The sequence below is a fragment of the Eptesicus fuscus genome, chromosome 23 (assembly GCF_027574615.1).
Source record: "Eptesicus fuscus isolate TK198812 chromosome 23, DD_ASM_mEF_20220401, whole genome shotgun sequence".
Taxonomy (NCBI): Eukaryota; Metazoa; Chordata; class Mammalia; order Chiroptera; family Vespertilionidae; genus Eptesicus; species Eptesicus fuscus.
The window spans coordinates 13433255-13455778 of NC_072495.1; the positions used below are offsets into that span (position 1 = coordinate 13433255).

A 22524-nucleotide genomic window follows, 5' to 3' on the forward strand; every position below is an offset into this window, starting at 1 on the left:
CCAACCACTGCGCTGCTCTTTCCTTCCCCTGGCGCCCTCCATGTTGGCACCGAACACAGCGCTCCCCTTGACTGGATGCCAATGTTGCCCATACGCCCAGGGGCTCCCAGCCCCAGCACTGCTCCTCCAGTGGCCAGGCCAGGAGCCTGTCACAGCCCCACCTGGATGGCTGCAGGCTGTCTCACCTGGGAAACCAGGACAGGGCAGCGGGCCACCCTTCATGCCCATCTCTGGCCAAGCAGGTGTTGGGGAATGGAAGACTCGGCCCCACAGCAGTGCCAGGCATGGCCTCCGGCACCTGGTCCCCCAGGACCGCCCCCCCCCTGGGGGCACTGAGTGGAGGCACCTCCCCAGGCCCACTCAGCCTTGTTTATGCGAGAAACAATGGGCTCAGACCAGGCTGCACAGCTGGTGAGTAATGAGGTAGCGTTGATTTGTATCCACTAAATCCATAGCTGCCTCCAGCCCCGGCCCCTGTCCCTCCAATCCCAACCCCCAGACTGCTTGGACCTCTGGTCAACTCAGGGGAGCACCCTGTCCTGGATGAGGGGAGCACCCTGTCCCAGGACACCACACTGGGGCTCAGGGCCCAGCCAACCACCCAGGAGCAAGCCCACCCCTCTTTGTATGTAGCAAGGGGATCGCAGCGAGTCTGGGAGAATGTGTGTGGGAACCCCCCAGGGGCCTGAGCGCTGAGATCCCTCTGGACACCTGGGCCCACCCCGCCTCCCCACTCCCTGCCTGGCAAACAGGAGCAATCAGCTTGTGGCGAGAGATCTGAGCCATGAAAGACGTTCCTTGGTTGCTTTTTTTAATTTTTTAATTTTCTTACAAAAATTTACGTGTTTACCAATACAGTCTTATTTTGGTTTTGTTTTTAATGCTTTTTGTCAGTGTTTTTCTTCTGTTCTGAAGTCACAGACAGCAGGCACTGAGCAGCAGCCCCCACTGCTGCGGAGGGTCAGTCCGGCGGTGTCAGTCCCGGGCTCTGGCAGACGGCGCAGAGGCTGCGCCAGGGCCAGTGTCACTTAGGGAGGCTCCTACTGCACGGGGGTTCCACGCAGCCAAGGCCAGGGTGGGGGCTAGAACAGCCTGACCCCCATCTCGCTGTCTCCAATCCTCTCTTTGGGCTCAGCCCCGCTAGAGCAGCCCAGTGGCTGGCCTGTGGGGGGTATAGGGGGGAGGCCCAGGAGTGGAAACCCAGGGGATCCCCTCCACCCTTCAGAGTCAAACTCCTCTGAGCCCCCCTCCCTGCCCAGCTGCCTATTCCCAGGGCCAGCTGCCCAGCTCTTCTGGGGCACTACACTCTCCTATTCTTCCGACCCCAAAGCAAAGCCAGGCCCCCTCTCCTGCCGCCTCCCTGGACCCTGCCCTGCAGCCCCCCCAGCCTTCTCTCGCACTTGCACACAGCACCATGCACACAGCACCATGTCAGTAAACAGCTAACTCTGCCTAGGGAGTTAGGAGGGAGGGAGCGAGGGGGTGGGAAGGGAGGCACGTCCCGAAAGTCCAGCCTTGGCTCCAGCGCAGAGGCACTGCCGACCCCTGCCACCAGGGGGCTCCAAGCTCCGAGGCTGGGTCTGTGCTGGCTGGCCCTGGAGTTCCCTTCTTCCCGTGATCAGATTCCTAGGAATGAAAAGCTGGGCCCAGGCCCTGAGGAGGGAGAGGCAAAGGCTGAGCAGGGTGGCAGGATGGCAGGGTGGCAGGGGAGGGCTGCCTCCGCAGACTAGGCAGGTGGAGGTGAGTACAAAGGCAGCTGCTGTAGGACGACCCTGAGGGTCTCACCACCAGAGCTAATCCCAACATGCTGTTCTTCAGAGGCCGTGCACTTGGGGAATTTCAAGGTGTAGGGGGGCCATCCCTGCTCTGGTCCCATCTCCTCGGGGCCCTGACTTGGCTTGTCCTTCCCTAAGATGGGCATTCAGGCGGCTGGACTCGAGGTGGTGGAGCGGGGAGGGGGTCCCACCAGGGAGCGCGCAGGGAGCACAGAGCATGCAGCCAGCAGAGACGGAAAAAGCCCCCGCCCAGAGAACGGGAAACGGTCGGACAGACAACCAGAGGAGAGAACGTACCAGGCATGCAAGCTAGACCCAGGAGTCAACGGGCTGAGGCTTAGCGTCCCCCACAGCGTCCACCAGCCTGACCGCGGGCCTGCTGGGCCCCGGAGGAGGAGCCTTCCTGCTGGGGTCAGGCTGCAGCAGATGGGCGTGGGCGGGAGCGTGTTAGAGGCAGAACACAGGTTAGTCAGAGCTGACTCTGGGCGCTGGTCTGGTCAGAGGGGCAGGGCCCATGCTGGTGCACAGGAGGGGAGGGCTGAGGGGGCGGGGAGCCAGGCTAATGTGGCTCACACAGGTGCAGAGTGACGAGTGGATGCACGAGGCCTGTGCCCAAAGCCAGGGGATTGGCAAAGAGCGGGGGGCCGGTGCTGCCCTGGAAGTGGGAACATAATGGGCCCTTGCCCACACACACACATGCAGAGTAGGGTAGGGGGTAGACACACTTGCTCAGACTCCTGGGGTCCTGTGCACTGTGCCAGGCCGTGCCCTCGGTCATGTGCCCCCTCCCTCTCTGAGTGTGAGCTCTGAACCAGCTGCACCCACAGACTGACTCTGATGTGAGGTTCCCAAGGCGGAGGGGCCACTCCCGGGGCCCAATCTCCCAGCCCAGCTGCCCTACAGGTGAGCCCCCCCCCCCAGGTGGATGCCAGGCCCCATCTTGCCTGAGCCCCTCTCCTGGCAACCACTACCCATGCCGCCTCCCTGGGCACCTGCCACAGCCACTCACTTTCAACGGTTCCTTCTCAGAGGTCTCCCCTGCGGGGGCACTGCCTCGAGCCCTCCACTCTCTCTGGTCCATCGTGGAGTATCCATCTGTGGGGACACAAGGGGGATCCTGAGGGGCAGGTCCCACGGAGCAGATCTCCCTCTCGGCTGGGACAGGGTGCATCTGGAGAGGGCACCAGCTTCCCTGCCCCAGCACCGTCCTGGAGGCCTAGGACAGGTCTTCCCACAGCTCCTCCTCCCGGCTCTCACCATCCCCTGCCTCACCCGCTCAGGCCTTGCAGGGGCTCATTGCTTCCCCTTGGCAGCTCAGGAACCCCCAGCCTCCCTTCAGCTGACAGACCAGAGACCCTAGCTGGGCAGTGACCTCTTCCTGGCCCCACCCCATTACCCCCTGAGCACCCCTAATCCAAATCTCTCTTTTTCAACTACTGCTTCCTGGGCCTTCCCAACAACACATATGAGCATGCACACGTACACACACACACACACACACAGCATAACCACCTGGCCCACGCCCCCTCCTCCCCACACAGGAGGCACGCAGCACTGTCCCTGCACTCACCTGGGCCAAGGGCCTCCATGGGGATCACATCCCGGCTGCCTGGCTTCTCACCATCTAAAAGGCATAAGCAAGGGGCTGGCTGGTTGCAAGCAGCAGTGGGGGGACCAGGGCAGATACACCCCTGGCAGGGCTGGTCTCAGAGACCCTGGGTACCCTTCATCACTAACATCTCTGCACCCTTTTGCTGGGTCACTGCCCATTGCCAACCTCTTCCCACAACTTGGCACCCGTGTGAGTACCACGGGTGGAGAGGATGTAGAAGGCTGCAAACAGGGAAAGGGGCCACCCTGAGGCCATGTTCCTGTCAGAAGGCCCACCTCCCTCCTCCACGCCTCACCAGCCTTGTCACTATCCATGCACCGGGTGGAGAGGCTCCTCTAGCTCAGGGATGGGTTCCCACACCCCCACCCCGCCCGTCCTTACCAAGGCTCTTGTCCACCAGCGGCAGCGTGCTGTCATCAAACCCTCCGGGACTCAGCGCTCCCTTGGGCCCCTTGGCATTAGCAGCAGCTGACTGGAGGGGAGAGAGCCAAACAGACAGGGGTGGGGGTCAGGGGCACTCCGGCAGGGGACCCGGCCTGGCAACGTGAGGGAGGAAAGGCTGTGCAGGCCGCACCTGGAAGCGGGCCTTGGTCCAGCCATCCCTCTGCAGGGCACCACGCAGCTCCTTGTAGCTCCACACGGTCTGCAGCACGTGGGACGCAGCCTTCGCCTCTCGCACCGATTGGCTGTGGCCGGGCCCAGGGCGGGGTCAATGTCCGGTCCCACCCCCGGACCTCCCTCCCCCTTCCCCGCCCGCGTACCTGGAGGCACCAAGGGCCACCAGCGCGGGCACGCCGCGGGCCTGCAGCAGCGAGCGTGCGTTGTCCAGGCTGTCGGACACGATCTCGTGGATGGTGTTGAGCACGGCCACCACGGTGTCCTCCTCCAGGCGGGCCCCGGGTCGCGCCGGGGCCTGCGCATTGCGCACGTTGCGCACCAGCTCTGCCATGGCATAGCTCCCTGAGGGGCGGGGGCGGGTGTTAGGACACGCCTCTGCCCACCCCCGTGGGGAGAAGCGGGGTTCAGGAGAGAGGAGCCCACGGGTCCCAGTGCACAGGGGACTAGGCTCAGGCAGCGTGAAGAAGACTGGCGCTCCAGCGGCTGGGACAGAGTGATGGGGCCCAGGCGTCCACCCGGTTCCCCTCCAGGCTCAGCCCCGCCTGTGTCCTCACCAATGAGGTCCTTGTTGCGTCGGTCCAGCGAAAGGTTACGCAAGGCAATGGCGACAGCGCGCACCACCTTGTCGGTCTCGGACTGCAGCAGCTCCACCAGCACCGGCAGCCCGCGCTCCTTGCGCACCGTGGCGCGAATGTATGTGGCCCACTGCGGCAGCAGAGAAGGCGGAGCACGCTCAGCACACAGAGTAGCACCCCACACAGGAGGGACACTCTCCCCCCTGAGCCCCGGCCACTCCTTCAGCTGAGCTGTGCTCCTGACAAAGCCTCACACCAGCAGCTCCAGTCTCCCTCCACCAGAAGCCTCCACACCCCACCACCCAGGGCGCACTGCTTGCAGCCCTAGCGCCCTGAACCTCTGACCTTGGGGCGGCTCCTCCCCTCCCTCCTGCCTGGCCAAAGGCAGGAGCAGGCACCAACAGAGACACGGGGATTCCCTCTCTGTCCCCTCCCTGCCAGACGTGGCCTCTCACCATCCAGTTGCCAGCACTGAGGTTCTGTAGGGCACCGGCCGCAGCCTCCAGGGTGTTGAAGTTCCGGCTCTCCGTGAGGAGTGAGAGGTAGAGACGCACCACCTCGGGCTGGTACAGCAGCTCAAAGCCTGGGCACAGAGCACCAGCTGCCTACGGTCGCCCAGACCTCCCTCCATCACCGCCTCTCCCTCCTCCTCCCAGGGCAAGGCTGAGCTGGGACCCAGGGATGGGGGTGGTGCAGTTGGGAAATGTTTAACAATGTCATGGCTACCCCAGAGAAAAAGCAGTCCCACTTCACAGAGGAACCGACAGAGGCTCAGGGAGGCCTACCAGTGGAGAGAAGGTGGCAACCAGGGCCTCTCCCCTAGCAACAGGACTCAAACTCCCTAGCAACAAAACCCATCCTCCCAGTAGCTAACAGGGGCTGTGCAACTGGAGGGTGGGCCTAGCAACAAGACCCACCTCCCCTAGCAACAGGGCCCAGCTCCCGTATATAATGGAGGCTGTGTTACCAGGGTCATGCCCTTAGCAACAGGGCCCATCCCTCCAAGAGGTCCAGGCCTGGCAGCAGCGCTCCGCCAGTGTTCCAGAGATGAGGGGCTGAGCAGTTTCCAAGGTTACTGTACCCACACTGGGGCTTCTGCCTGCTCCTGGACATACCTCCCTGTCCCCTGTCCTCTGCCCCCCACATCATCACCCCCTCCCTAGTCCTCATGTCCTATGCTCCCTCCACACCAGCCTAGTTGGGCTTCCAATTCCCCGAACACGTGGCCCCCTGAGGTGCTGGCCCCGGCTGATCCCTCAGCCTGTGGGGTCCCCCCAGATCTCCTGTGGCTGGTTCCTTCCGTGGTGCCTGGGAGCATCTGGTCTCGCAGGCTGGGCTGTGGCCTGGAATCCCTCTCCCTCGGGCTGGATTCCCATTGCGTAGAACAATGCCAGCACCCAGCAGGGTTCCAACAGACGCGGGACTAGAAGCACAAACCACTCTGCCCCTGCAGGAATCAGGGTGATCTGGCCCAGCCTCCGTATTGAATCTGACTGTACCGTCCCGGTACCTAAACCCCTCGGAGCGAACCTGTCACTAGAGGCCCTGCCAGCCAGCCCCTGCCCCTTCACTGAGGGCCTCACTCCAAAGCTGAGACCCAGCAAGAGCCTGGCCTCTCTATCCCCCAATCCTGGGACCTGTGGCACCGACTCTGATTCTAACCCTCTGCTGGTGCCCAGGGACTAGGTCCTCTGGGGAACGCCACACCTGTGGGCCCGTGTCCATATTGGATCCGCAAGGCCCTTCAGGCCTCCGTAGTGGCACAAAGCTTCACTACCAGACAGTCCTGAGCCTGGACTCCACCTCCACCCACTCACCTTTGGCGGCCTCCGTTCTCTTGGGCAGGTCCAACGTGTCAAAGTTCCGGTCCATCTCACCATCCTTCCTCCCTGGAACAGAAGAACAGTGGGAGGTGAGGTGGACCCTTTGGGGGCAAGGTGTGTGTCACGGGGGCTGGGCACAGCACTTTCCTGCCTAGAGCCCAGAAAGCACCCCCATGTCCAGGACTAGGCACCAAGAGACCAGGGGAGCAGAGTTAGCAGCAGGGCCTAGGGATGTCCCAGGCAGGACTCATCTCCCACCAGGCGCTGGGAGCTGCGCTGAGACCTGCCCAATGGCCTCCCTGTGGCTGCCAGGTGTGTGCAATGAGGGATCCAGTGGCTGGGTGGTGGGTAGGTGCACACAGGGAAGCCGAGGCCTGGCAGGGACAGGAAGTGCCTGGCTACACAACAAGGCAGGGCTGTGGCCAGTGAGTCCTACCCAGGGGGAAACTTGCCCGTCTGGGGCCTAGACCCTGTCCCAGGCTCTGTTGGCCAGGAAAACCCTGCTCACAGGCCAAGCCCCTGCAGCAGCTCCACCTAACTAACACCTGTCAGCCTCGACCTGTACACCTCTGGGTGCATCGCCACCTCCTGGCCACCATCCCCACCTCCGATGAAGGAGTTTCTCCTTTGGAAGGCAGCAGAGCTGAGTTTCAGCGGTCGCCAACCTTTTGGACCTCACGGACCACCCGCTGGCGACCGCTGGTTTAGATGACCTGGGACCCCCACCATCCCTGGCCTTCTGGGGCCTTTGTGTGTCCCTGTGTGAGCCACACATGCCCCCCTCCGCTGGGGAGACACCCCCAGGCCTTGAGGACATCAGGTCTGCCCCAGTCCTAGCTCCAGGCCCAGCCCGGCCTGGGGAGCAAAGTCTGAGGTTACAGAGGGACAGCCCCTGCGCCTCCAAATTAGTCCAGGGCTGACATTCCTGCCGTTGTCATGGAGATGGCTGCCCAGAGAAGGGACTGGGGGTGGGGCAGGACCTTGAGGCTGGAGAGCCCTGCAGTTTCGAAGACCACTGGCTGAGCAATAAGGGGAGGGGGCTGTGCCTCCTTGGTGCCCACTGCACCCGCCAGGCCTGGATGGCAGGACGAACAGGGACTCACCTTGATGGAACCAGTCCTCTGGGCGGCCGGAGGAAGCACAGGAGAAAGGAGACGAGCCTGAGCGGGCAGCACCCCCCCCACCCCGTGCCCTCCCAGGAAGCCTCAACTTCCCACTGCACACCCTGGGCTAAACAGGTGGCCTGTGGGATCTCACCCCAATTACGGTTGGGGGTTGAGTGCCCACAAGGAGGACGGGGGTCAGCAAAGGCCCACACAGGTGGGACAGGTGAAGGCGATCCACAGATTCCACCTGGCAGCTGCTGGGGGATGTTGGAACCTGCATCCTGAAGGTGGGGTGGGGTGCTGCCCCCACGATTTCTCAGGGTCTTCAGGGAGGTGCTCTATCAATGCCAGAAGGTGGCATCATCTTCGGCGCTTTCCAAACTTGGGCCCACAGAACCCTCCCTAGAGCTAAGGGCCTAGGCCCGCCACAGGGGTTCTCTCCTGCCCTCCCCTGCGGTCCCCACAGTGCAGAGGGGTGAAGGCTGGGCCTGTTGGATGGGTACCCCAGAGCGGCCCCCCCCCCTACCTTGGCTCCCTGCTTCCCCACTGGCCATGAATGTCATGGGTATAGAGCGCCTCAGCCTGTGTGTGTGGGGGAGAGAGTGGGGGGACGGAGAGAAGAGGTTCTAAAGTGGTACCCCACCCAGGCCACCTCCACACACCTTTGGTCTTCTTGCCACCAAAGCAGCCAGCATCATCCCGCCTCCGGTGCTGGGAGCCCACAGTGCTGCCCAGGGGCCCAGGTTCGGCCTCCTGGTACCTGTCGGCCCCAGGCACCTCCTTGTGCACGTGGTACGACAGGTTCCGCATGATGCATACGCAGTTCTCCACCGACTGTGGGAGAGGAGAGCTGGTGGGGTACGGCCGGGTGGGCATGGGGGACGCTAAACCTCTGAGAGGACCGGGGATGTAAACACGGAGGCCTGAGGCAGGGGGGCCCCCACGGGCGAGCACCCTCAGGCGGGGGCCGAGAGGAAAAGGGTAGAGCCCCTACTTCGGGTAGGACCTCAGCTGGGCTTTGTGGCAGGCCCACTGCACAGGATGGTCACTACAGGGTGGCCCGTGCCGCCCCAGATGTGCGGGCCTCTCCCCTCTGTGCCGCCCATATGCTTCAAGCCCCCTGGGCCCCGTTTCTGGTCCATCTCCCTGACCCTTTGTGGGAGGCTGAGGCTGCTGCCCCTGCCTGGGACCTGCTGGGACCACCCTGTCTCACCCCGCCCACCTTGTTGTCTGTGTCCTTCCTGCCCACGGCTGACTGAAGGGCATGCAGGAGCGCGTCCACCAGCCCTTCACACTCCCGAAGTCGCCGCCGGGCCTCTGCGCCATCTGAGCTCACGTTCCTGGGTAGCCAAGAGCAAGCCCCATGACCCCTGGCTCCCGCCGGAACTCCCCGGGCCCCCACCTGGCTTCGGGGGGGTTTGTTTCCATCTACAAAATGGACACTAACGCTGCCCTGTTGAGGTGATCGGCAGCTGACACCAGCCTGCAGCAGTGAAGGGGGTGAGGCTGGCCTTCCTTCGGGGGAGGGAGCCCTAACCTGGCATCTCCATGGCGGGGGTCAGGGGAGAGGCTTTCCTGACTCCCAGTTGACCTGGAAAGGGACAGAGTGGGTCCAGACGCCTGGATCTGTGCACAGACCATTCTGGCTTCCCCCTGCCCCAATGGCAGCTCTACTATTCCTAAGGTCAGGATCCTATAGGATGGGGCCACATCTTGATAAACAGTCAGGACTGTGGGGACACTGGACTGCCTGTGGGCTCTGCAGGCCCCCCCCAGAGTGGGGGAGAGGTCACAGGAGGTGGGATGAGGCCTCTGAGGCAGACTGAAGAGGAGGGTCCTGGCTCCCCATTCCCTGGATGTCATGATGATGGAAGAGTGGGCTGAAGCTGGGCAGGAATAGGGCCATGGGGTACCACACAACAGGGTGGCAGGCTTGGTCCAGAGGCGGCCCTTGGGAGTCAGTATAAGCCCACCGGGCCCCATTCTCAGGACTGGGACAGGAACTGGGACATGGCTGATCCCTAAGACTCGGGCAGCTAGTCGTCTTCCTGCTTATCTGGGACAGGAGGACATGGCTCTCCCAGGATAGCTGTTTGCATGCAGGTTCTGGTGCCCGGCTCCTGCCTCCTTGACCAAGAACAGCCCAGGGCAGCTGCTCAGGGGGTGCCTGAGCCCGGCCCCACCCCCACCTCAAGCAGCCTGATGTGTTCTTGAAGACAGTCGTCCACTCGGCATCCCGTGGCTTGGAGTCCTCATTGGGCTCTCGCTCCCAGCCCGAATGGGGCACAATGACCTCGTGGGTCAGTGTCTGTAGGCCATGGTCAATGATGACCATCTTCAGGGGCTCGTAGGATGACAGGTTCCAGAGTGTGCCTGTGGGGCACCATTGACCAGCCAGTGCTGACCATGGGCACTGCCTCCCTACCTCCCAGGTGACTGCTCAGGACCTGCCGCACCATCCATCATGCCCCAGCTCAGGCCAGAAGGCAGGAAGTGACCAAAGCTGTTCGAGGTTCTGAATGCTCCTCCTGGCTGGGGCATATGGCACCTACCACTGGCTCCCACTGAGGAGGGGGTGAGGGCCCAAGGGGCTAGGACAAGAGCAGGGAGCCTGGGGCTGGATACAGCAGGTGCCTTCTCTTCCCCACCCCTTCCCAGACACACGGGTGGGTAGGCCTACAACTGGGGCCACAGTGAAAGGTGGTCATGTGACCCTGCCTGGCCACTGGGAGTGGGACCGGGTGGGGAGGGGCCCGGTGCCAGCCCCACCAGTGGCAGCAAAGTCAGAGGTCAAGATTGGGGACCTTCCATGGCATCTAAGCCTGACACCTGCCCCCAGAAGTTGGGACTCCTGACTGAATGGGGTGCTTTCCCGGGCCAAGCCTCGCTCTCGTCTCTTCCCGGGGGATGCGGGGCCGGCCAGGTGCCACTCACCTGTGACGAGCTCTCGGACCTCATTGTCCCGGGCGGCCCGCAGCAGGCGCACCAGGGCGGGCACGCCGCCACAGTCCCGGATAGCGGCCTTGTTGTCAGTGTCTCGGCCGTAGGAGAGGTTGCGCAGTGCCCCGCAGGCCCGGCGCCGCACCTCTGCCCTCGGGTGGTCCAGCAGAGCCACGAGCAGGGGCAGCCCCCGCAGCTGCCTCACACGCCGCTTGACACCCTCGTTCTCAAAGCACAGGTGCTGCAGGTAGGCAGCTGCGTTGGCCTTCACGGGGTCCACGGGGTGCCGCAGCATGGCCAGGACCTCGGGCAGCTCAGGGTCCCGCCAACGTGGCTCTTTACGGGCGCTGTCCACAGAGGGCGAGCGCCGCACCATCCGGTCCAGGCTGCCCAGGCTGCCCCGCTCTGGCTGGGCCAGGGGTGCTGCTGTGGCTGGGAATGGGGGCCTCTCCTCCATCAGCTCACCGCCATCGTCTGCCACGTCCTCATAGGCCCTGTGCACATGAGCAGGGCACACGAACACGTCCTCAGCGGCTGCCTGCCCTGCCCCTGAGCTGCCCACAACAGACCTCCAGGGAATCGTGAACCCACGGAGGGTGGGACTGGGCCTGGAGTGTTGGTACTTGGCCCCAGGCACCACATGGGTGTTGAGAGTCATACCCCAGCCCAGTAAGAACCGACTCAGAACCAATGACAGAAGCAACCCCAGCCAATGGTCATTAGGACTGCATCCCTCCCGGACAGAGCTCACTCCCTCCCATCACCAGGCAGTGTCCCCTGATTCGGAGCTAAATGCCTTTCTATGAAATATTTGCCCATGACAGGGAAGTCCCACCTTCCCCTGAGGCCCGTTTCTGCCTGGTGCCAGGATGTGGGGGGAGGTGATCTTCTTTGTACATGGCCACCCTGGTGGGCCCATCTAAGGGGCATACAGACTACCAGTCCCCCAGGGCACAGATGTCCTTGTGGGTTTTTAACATCAAACCCACTTCCCAGGAGAGGGACTAAGGTTAGGAGGAGCCAGGGGTCTTGCCCATGGTCGTGCAACATACTCCAGACCCAGGTTGTGTTCATGTTCCCATTCTACAGATAGAGAAACTGAGGGCAGAGGGAACAGATCCAGGGGTTACGCTGAGAAGGTCTGGGGGAAGGGGAGTTCCTGGGTTCCAGTTGCATCTGTGCATGAGGCCTGGGGAGAGGTTGAGGCCTCAAGTTTAGAGAAACACCCTGAGCCTCTTGCGTTCCTGTCTTCAGGGTCACCTGCCTAGAGCAGGGGCAGCAGGTACTGGGCACTATGACCAGCTTCTTTCGTGCCCAGACCTGCAGGGAGGGCACCCAGTGCAACTTCCACCATCCCAGAGCCTATCCTTGCTGCTGTCCTTGAGAAGAACAGAGGCCAATTCAAACGGACGTGTGCGTGACTAGCTGATTTAGCCCCGGCAGCTAGACCACCTGTGGGGGACTCTCCGGTGGGCGAGGGGAAGGCAGACGCCCTGTGTGTGATGGCAGGGCACAGGGTGCTCACCTCGGGCGAAGGCCCCGCCCACAATCAGGCCGCCTCCTCGTGGCCGTGCCATAGTCAGGCTCCAGCTCCGGGCCGCCCCCGTCATCGGCAGCCAGGCTGCGTGTGTCGTCTTCCAAGCCGTATGGCTCTGCCTGGAAGCGCTCGGGCTGGGAGCGACCGGCCGGCGGCACAGGCTCTGGGCCCTCGGCGAAGGCTTCCCGGCGGCCAGGCAGTGTGAAGCAGCCATCACCGGGGCCGGGGCCGGGGCCAAGAGGGCCACCACGTGGGGGCCGCACACCCAGCCCACGGGACAGGCTGCCGTAGCTGGGGATGTCACGGGGCTCGGGGCTGTCAGGAAAGCCACTCCCGCTGCTGAGGTAGGTTCGAGACAGCGTGGCCGCCGGGCCACCCCCGCGCAGCAGGAAGTGCCGGTCCAGGGGGCCATCAGCGAAGTGTCCTAGCGGGGGGCCACCATCCAAGAGGGGGAGGCCGTCGGGGCCCATGGGCACCTGGCGCACTGTTCGTGTAGTCACTGTCTTGACCATCTTGGTGACCTGGTGAGTAAGTAGGCAGCCAATGGGCTGGGCAGCCTGAGAGGCCCGGACACTGCCCACAGGGCCCGAGTGGCCTCAGTCTTCCCCCCGAACAAGTGGCCTCGAGGAAGCTGGGACATGCGCCCACTCTACACATGGGACAACTGGGGCTACAGAGCCCACTTGCCAACCACGTGGGCCCAGCCATACCTTGGTCTCCGTGCGCCGCGTAGTGCCATCTTCTGACCTGACAATGGACACGTGGGAGGTGGGCGTGCCGGGGTCCTCCTCCACCGTCACGGTCTCCTCCAGCACCTCAGGCGCCTCCGGCATTGTGGCCAGTGAGACCTGGCTGCCCGGGCTCTGCTCCTGGGTGAGGGGTGTGGGTGTGGGTGGGAGGACCCAATGCTCACCTGGCCCTAGAGTGCAGGTAGGTGCTGGCCTGGATGCCAGGAATGACTTCATCCCCACCCTCAGAACCCACGGACCGGAGGGCCTGCTTCAGCCCCAGCTGGTGAGGACAGCATGTGCCTGCCTCTGAACGCCGAGGGGCTGACCGTGCCCTGTTGCCCCATCCCAAGGGGGGGGCCCCAGAGGCTGGCCCCTATTCCAGGGCCTCCTGGGGCTGGGCTGGCAGAAAAGGTCCTGTGTCTTCGCAGTGAGGCCTGACTGCAGCAGGCTCCTGGGAGCCCAAGGCCAGGCAGGACCCACGGGATGTCCTCCAGGTGTCCTGGGCCACCTCCCTGCCCCACCTCACAAATGCTGAGTACAGAGGCCTTAAGGTGGCAGTTCCATTAGTGTTCACCAACTCGCCGTGGCCACACCGAGGCTCCCCTGTCCCTAAGGCCAGCCAGACACCCTCGCAGACCAGAAATACCCAGCTCCCAGAAGGCCCTGGGCACTCAGAGGACCAAAATATCTTCACACTCCTTCCGGCACAGACACTCTTAGGGTGTTGAGTGGGCAAGGCCTAGTCCTACCATCGCTAAGAGCCTGAGAGCCCAGAGAGTGGGTTCAGGCCAAGGGGGCCCGGCTTGTCCTTGACAAGAACACCAGTGTCCCCCCTCTGTTCACCACCCCAGGTCTCCCAACCTTGGCCCTCAGCTCCCGAACACCTGCCTCATTCTCAACCTGTCCCCGCCCCTGCCACACACACACACACACACACACACACACACACTTCTCCCCACCTTCATCCCTGCAGGGGACGACCATGGTGGAATTCCAGGCAAGATGGCTCTGGACAGAGGCTCTTCAAAGGCCCATATGCCTCTGGCCAGTGGGGAAATGGGGCTCTAAGAGGACAGGCCAGCCCATAGCAGAACTGGCTAGTCCCCTGCTGTGCTGTGTGGCACAGGGACCAAGATCTACCCCTGGATCTCTGACCACATGAATTCCACACACAGCACCAACGTCTCAGGATCAGCACCTGGCCAGGATGGGCAGGGGCTGAAATCCAGTACAGGGGGTGGGTAATGGGGAGCACATTCCTGGACAGCCAGGGCCAGCAGAAGCACAGGCTCTGCTCTGCAGCCCAGGCCCCATGCCTTGCAGGATGGGGCCCCTGCCTGGGCCCCAGGCCCCGAAGGCCTGCACAGACGTGGAGCTGAGGCCCAGGGAAGGCCAGCAACTCCCATCTGCGTCTGCCTGGCATCAGAGGCCTCCTCAGCTCCTGTCCCTGGGTCTCGGAGTGATGCAGGGAAAGGTAGGCAGAGGTGCCTTCAGGGTGTGACATTTTTCCAGGTCGGCGTCCGGTCCTGAAGGAATGCTTGAGCCCCCCAACTGCCTGTAGTGTGGAGGTTCTGGGTCCCTGTAACTTCGTCAGGGGTCCAGGGAAGGGCCTAAACTATCATGAGAGGACAGGTGCATCCCTCGGGCTCTGGTGACAGAGGAAGGAAGAGGCACAGGATGTACCCCAAGCAGGAGGAAAGATGTGATTTTACAAAAGGGAAACTGAGGCCTGACAAAGGGGAAAAGCTCTACCCAGAACTTCACAAACTGCTAATGGGGGGATTTCAGGCATCTTTATAGAAGACAACTTTGCACAGAAGGCAATTTTGCAAAGCCTTTTAGCCACACCTCACCCCTTGTGGGCCACAGCCTTGACTGTCACTTTCTCAGTCTTGGGATGCAGGTGGAGTGCCTATTGGAGACCTGGCCAGGAAGGAGGAACACTGTCCCCTGGGAAAGAGAAGTAAACTGAGGCCCAGAGTAGGGACATGCGGATGGGCTGCCGGGCAGGGTGGCCTGAGCACTTCTTGGAGGGCACTGGGGAGCCAGGAGAGTTCTGAAACAGGAGAAGGTTTAGGAACGGCCTGTCACTGCGGGGGCTTTGGGTGCCCCATCTGTATTTAGCACGTACAGGAACAGATGTGTGGCAGGGACTGAATTCTCTCTGCTGGGCTCCAGAGGGCCAGGCGGAGGGCCAGGCACGGAGGGGCCTCAGGCCTGGAACTGGTGGTTGCAAGTATCAGGGCGGGGCAAGAAGCAAGACTGACATGAGGGATCAGGACTGTTGCCCAGGACACGACACTGCCAGTGGGATATGGCCCCTCAGTAAGTTTGCATACATTTGCATACATTATCACTTTCCTAGAAGAGCCCCTACTCCCTGGCTGGGATTGGGGGAAGCACATTTCAGATCTCAATACTATTCTGTGGTCTAGCTTATTCTTTTCATTCCGACCTGTAGTGAGGTTCTGACACAGTGAAGTCAGGAGGGTGAGGAGATGGGGTGTCCAGGGGAGCCAGGGCCCTCCAACAGGGCCTGATAATCCTGCAGCACCACCCATCAACACCCAGTCCAGGCAGCCCTGTAGCACCAAGAGCCCCTCCTGGCAAATGACCTCAGGGAGCTAAAAACAGGCGATGACTTCACCCAGGCGGGCAGGCAGGCAGGAGCCTGAGTCAGCCGGAGATCATGGAAAGGCCTGGCCCCCATTCCATATGCCTGGGCACACGCATGCAGACAGGGACCTAGTCACACGTGTGCATGTACCTGATCCCTCTGAAAGGGACACACGTGTGCACGAGAACCAGCCTGGCCCACAGGCCTGAGGAAATCAGTGTGTGTGCTCTAACAGCACTCAGTGCGCAGTGCCCACCACCCGCAGAGGTGTGCACACATCCCCACCACCTCCTGTCTTCCACCATGGGCCAGACTCCCTCCACCAGCACCCAGGCATCCACTGTAGGAGTCTCAGAGCTGGAAGCAGATGGGGGAACTGAGGCCTAGGGTAGGGAGAAGCCCAAGGTCTATCCATGGCTTGGGACTGTCCACCATCTTTGGGTTGGGGACATGGGATCATGGGCTGATGACCAGCACACAGTTGGTGCTCAACAGAGGCAGCTGACCAGTGGGCCTGGGTCCTGGTCTGGTCTTAAGGCCCTGCTCTAGGGCCCCATGTACCACCCATGTCCACCTACCCAGGCCAGCCCACCCTCAGGAACCCCTGGCCCTGCAGCCCCAGTTCCCCCCCTTACCCCGCTATACCCCAGACATGGGCACCTGCATGGACACACCACCCCAGCCCTCCTCCATGTCCCAAATCCTGTCAAGTCCTGTCACCTGTGTCTTGGCACTCTTTCTCCAGACCTGGCCTCATCCTTGCAGCTCTCACTGGAACCACTGCCCAGCCTCCCATCACCCACCTCCAGGGCCCAAATCCACCCTGTGATACACCTATCCATGGTCCACCTGGTCCATGGCCTATGGGCTCTGGCCCAGAGAGGGGCTGTTGCCCAAACCTGGGGTTTCCCATGAGCTCCCTTGAACTTATGGGGAAGGGGGTTGGCCCAGGTCTCCAAGTGGGGGCTGGAGTTCCCCAGAAAGGTAATGCTCACAAGAGGATGCCTAGAGGCACAGAGCTGATCACAGCACGAGGGCCCTGGGCCCCTTCACACAGGAGGGGCTTGGCTTCTTCACACAGAAACAGGAAGGACCCGAGCTGTCAAGGCTGTGGGATAGGCGGAGATACTGTCAGTCCACCTTTGTGGCCAGATGTGGGACAATGCAGAGGGGTCGCCACCTGGCCAAAAGTCCACAATAGCCTCTGGGGTGCATTGCAAATGGCTGAGGGAGGGGACCGAGGAAACAAGCTAAGTTGTAATGGGGGGGGGGGCGCGGGGAGGCTGGACTGGGGTCCCAGAGGCATGGATCTACTTGCACCATCTGCACTTGTCAGATGAGCACCCGTGGTCTGTTTCATGAATAATGAACCAAGGGGCAGGTGCCCCACTCTGTCCACATTCCCGTTAGCAAACACAGGGAATGCTGGGATCCCACCCCTGGCTCCCATAACCCCCCTCCCCCGGGCCAGGCCCCCAGAGGGCATAAGATGGATGCTGATGAATGAACAGAGGGGTGGAGGAGTGACAGCCCCCTCCCACCAACAGGGCCATCCCAGCTGGACTCAAGGATAAAGCCAGGCTGGCATCTCTCATCAGGGAGCAAACCCTTAGCCACCACAGACACTCTCTCCCTTGGTGCCCATGGCCTCTGCCCAGCCCTGCCAGGCTGGAGATCAGCCCTCCACAGCAGCAGTCCTCCTGCCAGGGTACAGCCTCACGCTGAGTGGCAGAGAGGCCAAGAGGTAGGGGGGTGCCCAGCAGGCTGGGGGAGCAGGATTGTGGGGCACAGAAAGCAGAGCTGGCTGTCACTCATCCCAACTTCCCCAAACCCAGCCCACACCCATTGGCCACACTGTGGCCCAGATTCCCCAACTCCTCCAATGACTACCTCATCTCTGGGGCAGTCAGTGGCCAGACCCTGGGGACCACCACATCAGGGATACAGAGGAGGCAGAGACTGGCTGGCTGTCCCAGGAGGCAGATGTGGGGGAGACCGCACAAGGGGTGCCCCGCGGTTGTGCCTCCACTCGGCCTGCTTTGGGGTCTATTACTGGACCCCGCCCACTCTGGGCAAGAGTGCAGGCTGCACCCAGGCCTCCCCCAGCCCCAGGGCTGGAAGGCAGACAGCCTCGGCTTTCCTCGGAGACCCCACCCGCCTCTGCACGTGGGCAGGGCCGTCCCCACCCCTCCCCTCACGTGCGCTGCCGCCGCAGACAGGGCTTCCCTTAAATCTCCCTCCGGAATCTCCTTCGCGGGTCCCCCAGAGCCTGAACCCGCGCTGGGGCTACGGAGGGGAAGGGAGCAGAGGCCCAGCGTGCCCTGGGAACAGGAGGCCTGGCTGGGCTTCCCCCTTCGGGCTCGGCATCCCGCTGGCACAGAGGGGCTGCTCCCGAAGGCCTTCGCCCTCCGTCCCTGTCGTCGGCACCTGTCCTGGGCGCTGGCCCGGGGTGCACCCCCCCCGCTCCCCGCTCAGGGTCGCCCCGCCCGGGACCCCCGCGCCCGGCCCCCGGAGACCCCGCGGCCCCGCGCCAGGCAGAGCCTCGGGAGGCGCGCCCACTCCGCCGCCCCGCCCGGGCCAGATGCGCCGGCCCGGAGCACAGACAATAGCCGCCTCCGGCCGCCGGCTTCGAGAAACAAAAGCGGGTCCTCCCGGGAAGGCCGGCGCCCCGCCCTCCGCCGCTGGTCCCGGGACCAAGTTCCCTCCAACCTGTCTGAGTTCGGCCGGCATTGGGCCGGCTGGGGAGGCGCGGACCGGAGGTGGGGCAGCAGCGGCCGGTCCGGGCTCGGCTCCGAAGCCTCGGTCGCTGGTGCTCGGGCTCCGCGGACTCGCTCCCCGCGGGGGCGGACCTGGCGGCGGTCACGGCGAGCAGCCAATCGGGCGGGGCCGCGCCCAGGCGGGGCGGGGCGGGGACCGGTAGGCGGGGCCGGGCAGGGCGGAGCTCTGCAGCCTGGGCGAGGCGGGGGGGGGGGGGGGGGGGAGCGGTCTCCCCTGCAATGGGTCCGGGCTCCTCATCCCTCCCTGCACCCCACTTCCCCGCGAGGGTGATATTTTTCCTGCCCAGAGAAGAGCCCAGTCCCTCTTCCCGGGCTTAGGTCTGTCCCCAGTAAAAAAGCTCACACGTCCCTCCCCCGGTGGAGTTGAGGAAACAATTCGGGCAGTGCAGGATCCAGGGTGGCTATGGACAGAGTGCAAGGCCACTCTCAACGGCACGACTGCTCATCCTGGCTGCGACTCGGTTTCCCCTTGCTGTGAAATGGGGGCCGATAAGACAGTAGTTACTACCATGGCAGTGCTGCAAAGGTCTCTCAGATCCCGCTCCAGGCCAACTGCCCATCCCCAAAAGGCCTCCCCCCAAGTAAGCGTCCCCACAGAGCTCAACGAAGACCTGGCAAAGGGACCTGCACTGACCCACTTTGTCTTGGGTTTTCTCCCTCAAGGCCCAAGCCCAGGATCTCTCCACCCTCTAAGGAGAGTCAGAGCAGATCAAAGAGGGGGGTGGGGAAGGGGAGATTATTGGTGACCCTGGGTGAAAGCTTTTGAGGCTGAGTTGCCTCAGACCCTCTCCCCTCCATGTCTTTGATCTACTAGGAAGTGGTGGTGGTGGTGGGGGGGGTGGTCAGAGTAGTGGGTTAATCAGGATACGCTCCCCCCTCCCCCCAGAAGCCTGGTGAGGTGAAGCCACACCCTGGGGAGTCTGGCTCTGTTCGAAAGAAATGTAGACAAGAAAAGGGCTGGGCTGGGCCACCCCTTGGGTCATAGCCCACAAAAACAAGCCAGTGGCTCTTGCATTATAATCAGGGTAACCTAACTAGGCTCTGGGAGGCACAAAGTGGGCCAGCCCAGGGAGGTTCAGCGTGTCAGAAAGGAGAGGAGGCCCGGCCTCCCATCTCCTACCTGTTTTTCCACAGGCACCACTTAGAGCCACCACAGGGCCTCTTTTCTTCCACAACATGCCACGTACATAGACCGTGCAGCCAGCATGCGCGAGCACTCAGGGTGTCCACTGCATGTCCCTCTGAGCCTCAGTTTTACCACTGGCACAGGGGTGAGATGACCTGACCACTGGCCCCTATAGCATCAATCCATGGCAGCGCTAGGTGGAGCAGAAGCAAGAGGGCTGGGGCAGAAGCAGGAGGATGGACCACTGCCCTAAGGTCTCTTGGCCAGGATGCTTACATTGGGTTCATTTCTGTCTACTCCCAAATCACACCAGCTGCCTGTGCCCCAGCCTGAAGCTGGGTAGGTCCCGAGTGATGACCGCCCCCCCTCCATCCAACCCCCTACACACACACACACACACACACACACACACACACACACACACACACTGGTGAGGGCCAGCCCTGCTCCAGCCAGGTGTCTGGAGGAGGGGACTCTTCCTGCTGGAGGATGAAGGGCAGGCAACCAGGACTGTGGCACAGTCTAGGGGTGGGGGTAGCCCCTGGCGGCAGTAGCCCCTGGCCTCTCAGCACCCTGGCCCAGCTACCTGCTCCCAAGCGGTGCAGAGCCCAGCTCTGACCCTGAGGACCAGCTCCCGGTAGCTCTGTGGCTCAGCAGGTAGGTCACTAGGCCCCCTCATGCTGAGATGGATCTGGAAAGCAGGTTTGGCATTGAGGTTGCTAGGACTGGACAGCCAGATGGGGTTGCAACTCCCCCACAACCCCCTCTGCCCTGCCAGTTTAGCCACCGCCCTGGGAACACACTCTCCCAATCTCAGCCTGAGAAAACCATATCCTCCCAAGAGAGAAAACATTGAGGGCAGGCTGGGAAAGCCTTGTGCGGGGAGGGGTGGTGGGCAGAGCGGGGTGGTGGCCTGAGGTCTCCCCTGCACCGCCCTCGGGAAGCCAGGGCAGCTCCGGGCCATGGGAACATCTTCCCTCTTCCCTCGGGGGCATCAACCCTTGTCGGTGCCCTCTGGGCTGAAGGCCCAAGCCTTTTCCGGCCTGGAAGGGCTGGATAGAGCTCCCGGCGCCTGAGCGGCCGCCTTGGGGTCATTGGCTGTTGCTATCCCCATGTGGTCCAGCTAGGCTGTTCTGCCCCTCCTTGAGTTTGGGGGTACAGGCTTCACCTCTGGAAGGCTCGGCAGGACCAGAGAAGGGAGGATGTGCATGTGCTTGGGGAAACATCAGGAGGAGCTCCGGCTACCGAGCTTAGGAGAGCAACCCTGCTGTTCTGCCCAGGAAACTGGCGAGCCCACGGCGAGGGCCTCCAGGGTCACTGCGAGGAACCCAGGGGAATATTCAGGCCTATGCCCCCCGCGGCCAGTGAGCCTAGTGGTGAGGAAGGGGCACAGTGGGAGGCCTGCAGGGTGGGATCCCCACACAGGGACCCTACTCCCAGCTCTCCCTACGTTCCCGGGTTAGCTCCACCCTGCCTGTCCGCCACCCCATGCCTCAGTTAATAATGGGAACCAAAATAACCTTGCCAAACTCCAGGACTCCCACATTTCTTTGTCCTGCCCCTACCATCCCGTGAGCGAGGTGCTTTTGTAACTAGTCTGCAGGTTAGGCACTGGGGCACAGTGGGTGGCGGGAGGAGTCCAGGTGGCCTGACTCCTAACCATGAACCTCTAACTTCAGAGTTATCAGGGTCTGGCCACAAAGCGGACAGGGTTGCACACCTCTTGGGGGCTGATCAGGGGCCAGATACCAGTCTGAGGGTAACAGCCAGTGGAGAAACTGAACCCCCAGGTTATCCTCTGGGCTGCAGGCAGAGCCCAAGGCCTTGCTGGAGCCTTCCCATGGGGCTGACCCACTGGTGCATGCTAGGAAGAACACCATGGCAGGGAGACTCCAGGGCTGGCAAAACCCTCAGTGTCACCATGCTGACCACCGAGGTGCCCAGAATAGACCCTGTTCAGTTGCCTGGGTTCTGGGGGCTCACTCAAGTGGAGGGTGCTGTTCTGAGGGTCAGGTTGTGTCCTGCCCATTCATCGCATGGTGCCCTGCACACCCACCTGGGATTTCTAGTCCCTTTGGGATCCCACCTTTCGCCTCTCCCCCATAGACCCCAGGAGGTCTTGCAATAAGCCAATGCATGCTGGCATGTGGTCCACTAAGACCCCTTGATTGTTTTCCCACTTGACCATTTTACCCTTCCTGAGTCACTGGGCTGTTACCTGCAAAACCAGCTGTTGCCAGGCCATCGGCAGGGGTTGCCCACTGCCCACGCCACCACTGCCCACACCAGGCTGCTGGGCACGCTCCAGCTGCAAGGCAACATGGCGCCGCTCCTGCTCTAGTGCCCGTGTCAGCCGCTCAAAGCGAGCCTCCTGCTCCTTCACCGAGGCCAGGATGCTGGCAGCCGAGTGCACGTTGCAGTCCTCCATGACCAGGACGCCTGCTGGCTGCAGGCAAAGCAGAGCAAGGTCAAGGTAGGGCCGAGGCAGAGGGCACCATGGGCCCCCTGCCTGCCCCACTCACAGATCACACAACTCACTCCCACACTGGAGCATCCAGCTCTCAAGAGAGAAGCCACATTGATTAAATTCTAAATTAAAAGCCATTAATCTGAGGCTGGCCGGAAGCAGCTGGCTCCTTCCCTGTGGGGTGTGGGGCTCTGCTCCGTGGCAGGCGCAGCAGAACCATGGACTATTGGGGGTCCTAGAGCCCACTTGGAAGGGAAGGGCCAGAAGAGCTTGGTGTGACCAGCACTCAGACCTCCCAGGCCCTCTGCTGCCCACAGCACATGCCAACTCACCCGCTCCTCACACTGAGGTGAATGCTGGGGCCCAGAGAGGTTGGGGGACCTGTCCATAGCCACACAGCTGGTGTGGCAGAGCCAATGTACCAGTGAGCAGGACGTCAGGTGTCACTCCCCAGCCACCAGGTGTACCCGGGACAGCTAGGCAGGCACAGGGGTGACACTGGCCTTCAGACCAGCGGTCTGGCCTCCACTCACAGCTACACTGGCTGGAACAGGGTGATGTCTACCCACACGGCAGTGAAAGCCGCGTACAGCGTGGTTGTGATTCTGTGCCTGAAAGTGGCCCATGAATACTGGATCCGGAGGAGGCTGAGGGTAGGGGGCCCAGGCTACCCAGGCCCAGTGTGCCAGGAGGGCCAGGCCTGCCTGGGTCCGGGCCCAGTGCTTCCCCTACAGGTCCCAGGGGATGGGGAGGGGGTGGCAGAGCTGGGCAGCTGCAATGACAAGCCAGCGCTGTTCCTCACCGCATGCTCCCTGGCTGC

The 22524-nt window shown here is 62.5% G+C and overlaps 1 protein-coding gene across 1 annotated transcript; it reads right to left on the reverse strand.

The window, feature by feature from the left end:
• Positions 1 to 802: 802 nt before the first annotated feature.
• Positions 803 to 21665, reverse strand: ARVCF (ARVCF delta catenin family member). The gene is made up of 17 exons (XM_054712825.1): positions 21456 to 21665; positions 12697 to 12855; positions 11975 to 12507; positions 10444 to 10943; positions 9699 to 9882; positions 8732 to 8849; positions 8172 to 8343; positions 6398 to 6469; positions 5036 to 5163; positions 4560 to 4710; positions 4149 to 4347; positions 3962 to 4073; positions 3769 to 3859; positions 3346 to 3399; positions 2785 to 2870; positions 2073 to 2192; positions 803 to 1653 (listed from the first exon to the last, which is right to left on the reverse strand). Exons 1-16 carry the CDS (start codon positions 21663 to 21665, stop codon positions 2085 to 2087), a joined length of 2877 nt encoding a protein of 958 aa, XP_054568800.1. The 3' UTR covers positions 803 to 1653; positions 2073 to 2084.
• Between the last annotated feature and the right edge of the window lie 859 nt (positions 21666 to 22524).

Coding starts and splice junctions, on each gene's coding strand:
- ARVCF (XM_054712825.1), bottom strand. CDS start 21,665: ATGGAGGACTGCAACGTGCACTCGGCTGCCAGCATCCTGGCCTCGGTG. Junction 9,883..10,443: donor GGTCCGAGAGCTCGTCACAG/GTGAGTGGCACC, acceptor GGTGCCCCACAG/GCACACTCTGGAACCTGTCA. Junction 5,164..6,397: donor GAGAACGGAGGCCGCCAAAG/GTGAGTGGGTGG, acceptor CTCTGTGCCCAG/GCTTTGAGCTGCTGTACCAG.